The 4929-nt window shown below is 43.2% G+C and overlaps 1 protein-coding gene across 1 annotated transcript; it reads left to right on the top strand.

Annotated features, from left to right (window-relative positions):
* The first annotated feature begins 273 nt into the window (after positions 1-273).
* Positions 274-2636, top strand: LOC119547188 (nipped-B-like protein B). The gene has a single exon (XM_037853922.1). The coding sequence runs from the start codon at positions 370-372 to the stop codon at positions 2521-2523; it is 2154 nt and encodes a 717-aa protein (XP_037709850.1). The 5' UTR covers positions 274-369; the 3' UTR covers positions 2524-2636.
* Positions 2637-4929: the final 2293 nt, after the last annotated feature.

The raw sequence follows: 4929 nt of genomic DNA, 5'->3' as shown, positions 1-4929 counted from the left end.
ACTCGATTTTTGGTGACCAAAGTTTGTTACCATTATTCACAGGCATTATTTGGTTACCAAGTCAAGTTGTATGTGTGTAAGTTTGCATACAAAGGAATTTTAGTGAACTACATTTCTTTACATAAAATTGTATTTTATTTGCTTTTGAGTTCATTTTATAATGGTATATATATTCAAATTATGTAATAGCAATACAAATGACATTGCTATTGGTAACTAAATTCGTTTGGAGTTATTAAATTTTAATAGAATAATTATTAAATCTATGTTCATCGGTGAGTCTTAGTTCCAGTTCTCAAGTCCGAAAAAAACAAAAAAAATTGTATAGTGAAAGAAAATTAAGAGTGGTCCATTCCGATCCAATCGGAAATGAGCAGGAGAACGTTGCGTTGGCGCAGCTCCGCTTGCCGGGATGATGGTCCACCACCAAGGAGGGGAAAGTGCCAGGATTACCGCTTCCACCGGACTGAGACTTATCCCTCGATCCGACCGATGGAGCCACGATGTGACCCCAACCAGGATGAGGCCATCACCAGGTTGGGCAACTCCCTCGTGGCTGATGGCTGTGGGCGACCCTTCGAAATGGTCAAGGACGACGTTTTACTTGCTTGGAGGCATAGTCCCCACAAGGACACGTTGGGCTTCTATGGCGTAGGGTCACCCACCCATCAGCCCGAATCGGTGGTGTTCAACCGGGTGCTGGCAGAATGCCTGGTCAAGGTCAGCAGTGTTGGCACTCGGCAAGGTCGCCCCAAAAAGACTATATCAACACCCCCCAGGATTTCACCTACAGGCACTTACACATCCCCTCAGCTTTGCAAACCCTTCGTCCTCAACCGCCAGGCACTGCAGTCGGAACTTCAGCTGATGCCCTATGTTAAACAGCAGCTGAAACCGGGTAAAGCCTTTGAGAAAATATATTGCCCAGATCCACCGGACCCCAGCGATCCTTTTGGAGTTAAGCAACAACTGCAAACGGGGAGGGACTTCAAACCCAAAAAGGTCCAAAATGGTCTGCGTCGTAAGCCCTGGTACTGTCCCATGGATTGCGATGAAGCTCGAAATGGTTGCACTCAGTACGAGTGGGCCAGGTACAAACTAGACCCTCGTCCCCATAACAAAGAATTCCGGGATTGGCTCCAGGATCAAAGGGAGAGCAAGAGTACGGAGCCCAAGGACTACGATCAATTGTACGAAAGGTTTCTCAAGTGCTTCGAGCAGAAACCTCCTGATCCGCTTTGCAAGGCCTACGAGGAATGCTGCAAGACCAAGAAATCCCGTAAAGAGGATAATCAAGGAGGTGGCGATGGGCACAGAGGTAATGGAGATGGTCAGCAGCCTGAAAGACCCGGAGAATCTCCACCAGATCAAGATATACCGAATGATGGAGACATACCCGGAACCGGAAAAGAAAAAGAAGATAATGAAAAAGGTATTAATGAGGGAGCCGATGGAACCGGTGATAACAAGGATAAAGAAGATGGCAACGATAATAATAAGGTCGTAGAGAAGGATAAACATAAAAATATAACTATAAATGAAGACAAGGACAAAGAAAATATCAAAGAAAAAGTCGTGGAGAAGGAAAAAAATAAAGATATAAATAAGGATAAGGATAAAGATATTAGTAAAGATCAAGATGATCAAGATGATGATGATGAATTCAAAAACATAGATAAAAATAAAAATGAAAATAAAAACAAAAATAAAAATAGACACAAAAATAAAAAAAAGAACAAAAACGAAGAGAAAGTTAATGAAGAGAAAGTTAATGAAGAGAAAGTTAATGAAGACGAAAGTTTTAAAATCGAAAAGAAAAAGAAGCCAGAGTCGGATGTAACGAAAAAGGAAAAACCAAAAGGAAACATCCCAAGTGAAGCCGTGCCCGAAATGGGAAGACCTAGTGTTATACCGTATACTCCTTCGGAGAAAAATAGCGATAGACCTAGTAAAGTAGAAGCTACATGGAGTGATACAGAACTAGAACCTCCAGTAAAAGACTATCACAAGTTTGTGCCGGTGATCCCGAAAGATAAGATTAAGGTGCCCCCCAAAAAAAAGAATAAGGTTAGGAATAAAAACGGAGACAAGAATGAGAAGATCGAGAAGATCAAGAAGGTTTGCCAGCCCTGTCCACCGCAAGGTTGCCAGTGCGAGATTTGCCATTTTATGGATCGCCAGATGGAACCAGAGGCTCCCTTTATGAGGAATATGAGGCGGGTGGAGCAAAAGCGCCAGCTACGAGCCTACTATCGTCAAATGTGCCACCGGGAATACCTCCAAAATAGATGTCGGGAGGAGTACCGGGCACCCCGGCACAAATGTGATCCCATCTGCTGCGAAAACTTCCTGTGCCGCAATCCCCGACTCGCCGAGCACTGCGATTGCCTTGGGGCTGTTCAGGACCTACAGAAGCTCATTTCCGGCGACAAGGATAACAAGGACTGCAGCCGATTGCTCCATCGGATAGAGAATCTTCGGAGACGCGTCTGCCAGCGCATGTGCGATTGCATCCTGGGGTAAACTGGATCGGATCGGAATGCATTCGAGTTTTTGTGTTTTAGTTTGTTTAATGTTTGTTTTGGCTTGTCCGTAAATTTTGTTTTTAATAAATGTTTTTTTTTTTGCAGTACCAAGCTATTTTTCTTGTCCATCTACATCTCTGAACGGATCCATTACCACCCCGCTGCCAAATTCCACAACACAAAATCCTTATAAAAGATTCGAGATTCAGCATACTGGCTGAAATATTTCTAGAGTTTGGTAAAATCTTTTTACATTCATAAACGGTATTTTATTGACGAAATGATTCAGTCATTCCAAAGACCCCCTTCCATGACCGAACATTAAACGAGGCATTTTACCACTTGGCCATAATTGCGCAAGTACAAAACACTTATTGTGCAAAACACATTATGCCAATCAGCAAACAAATTCAGAGCGGCAAACTCAAGCAGAAAAACACAAAATCCTAAGGCAATCCACGGGCCTTGAGTGAATATGGCCAAACCGAGCATTACAGCCACTTTACTTTCAATATCGAATTTCCCAAAAAATTTCCAACAGCCGCAAACACTTGAACGTTTTCCCAGCGCTCAATTAAAGGCCATTAGGCGGGAGTGTAGATGATGGGGGTGGGGAAAAGTCCACAGTCCAAAGCATCGAAAACTACCCGAAGCCCCTTACCAAATCCATTGCAATATGTGTGCTATGTATGGCCAAAGGATAAACTGGAAACACGCATTGAATTTCACAGACAAAGGACACAGGCTTTTGTAGAATTTTCCCCCCCATATGCAGAAATTCACATGGTGGAAATCTGCTGCCCCACTTTCCCCACAAAGAGTTTTCCCCCTGGCGAAAAATGTTTCGGTCCTCGAGGCTGGGGGGAGTAATTAAAGTTTTGCTCAAGTGTCGATAAATTATGCGGAAGACGCTCTATGCAAATGGCTTACAACAATACGAGCAGCTGCCAAGCGGATCTTGACGAACTGACAACCTGACAGACTGCCGGATGGACAGAAGGACGGATGGAAGGACGGTTGGACGGACCGTTGGGCATTCTTTCAGCCTCCGAATGACAGGCACTTCATCATCGTGTCCTTCGGCGAGTGTGTAATTCATCACGCGAACAACCGCAGCTTCCCTCGCTCCCCTCATCTCAGAAAATGACATGACATGTTGAGCCAGCAGTTCGGCCCAAAAAGGGGGGGGGCTTTGGTATACGGATCCATCTACCCGAGAAGGCTTTAAGTTCGGTGAGCCGCTTTTCGTGATGAGGCAAAAGGAATGCTATTAAGCAAGTTGACATTAATCGTTCTGACTTTTACGTGGCACAGGGCGGGGGGAAGCCCCATGTGTCCTGGTGCTAATGAAGCTCTGGCAGTCACTCGGCTGCCTGTAATGGGAAAACAATTAAGTATGTAAAATGCAAATGAGGAGCCCTAAAAATCTTGTCAAAATGTTCGTCATGCATATTGATAAGTTTGAGTTGAGAGCGAGGTCTTACAAGATGTGCAATTAGTACATCCTCCCTGGCTGTCGTCAGTGAATAAATATAAGGTTCAAGATTGGCAAAGATTGTTTTGCATTGCCCAGAATAAATTTGCTGAATTAAATGGGTAAATTTGACTATACCAAAATACACAAAATAGTTGTAGTTTTACAGGTATATATCATATAGTTTGAACCCCATGTTGAAGGCTCTGAGTTCATGAGGCATTAATTCTCGAATGCAATCTTCAATAATGTGCAAATAAATATGCATCCTATCTGGCCAACATCTTGAATAGGATTTGGGCCAATGCTGGCCAGAACAAAAGCCTAATTAGCCGCCACAAAGCCCGTCTGCAATCGGTAGTTATATGCTTAAATCCTAATTTATGTAGAGATGGGAAATGTTGTTGTTGCAGTTCGAATGATAAAAGGCCGGGCCAAATGACTAAAGAGCTCCAATAAAGGGGATTACCCATACGCCAGGTGGCCACCCACAAATTTCCGTTTAAACCTGCTGTCTGATTAAACTAGTGCAAATTTTCGTATGCACTACTATATATTTATGTTTGCTTAATTAATGAACACTAATACCATTGTTTACCGGCCCTCAGCCCCGTTTCCCCAGCTTCTCAACCAATTTCCTGTTGCTCGGAGCCAGGCTCAAATCCTAGTTAGTTGGGGAAGATGCTCAAATCTATTGCTTGTATTGTTTGCGGCAAACTGCACATTAATGTTAATGCAATTATGAAATTCAAGTCTTGTTTATTTGTGTGCTGATAATTCCAGGGTTTTGATTTAAGTCCGGCCGAGAAATTGCTGTGGGTTGCATGCTATTGACAAAAACTCAATTCGAAGCTTAAGCATTGGGCTCAATATTTATTAAGTGTGTACATAATACTGTAATTACACTGGGGCAAGCTGTGATTAAATTTA

This window comes from Drosophila subpulchrella, chromosome 2L (genome assembly GCF_014743375.2).
Source record: "Drosophila subpulchrella strain 33 F10 #4 breed RU33 chromosome 2L, RU_Dsub_v1.1 Primary Assembly, whole genome shotgun sequence".
In the NCBI taxonomy this organism is placed as follows: Eukaryota; Metazoa; Arthropoda; class Insecta; order Diptera; family Drosophilidae; genus Drosophila; species Drosophila subpulchrella.
This window is presented reverse-complemented; position numbering and strand designations above follow the sequence as displayed.

Coding starts and splice junctions, on each gene's coding strand:
- LOC119547188 (XM_037853922.1), top strand. CDS start 370: ATGAGCAGGAGAACGTTGCGTTGGCGCAGCTCCGCTTGCCGGGATGAT.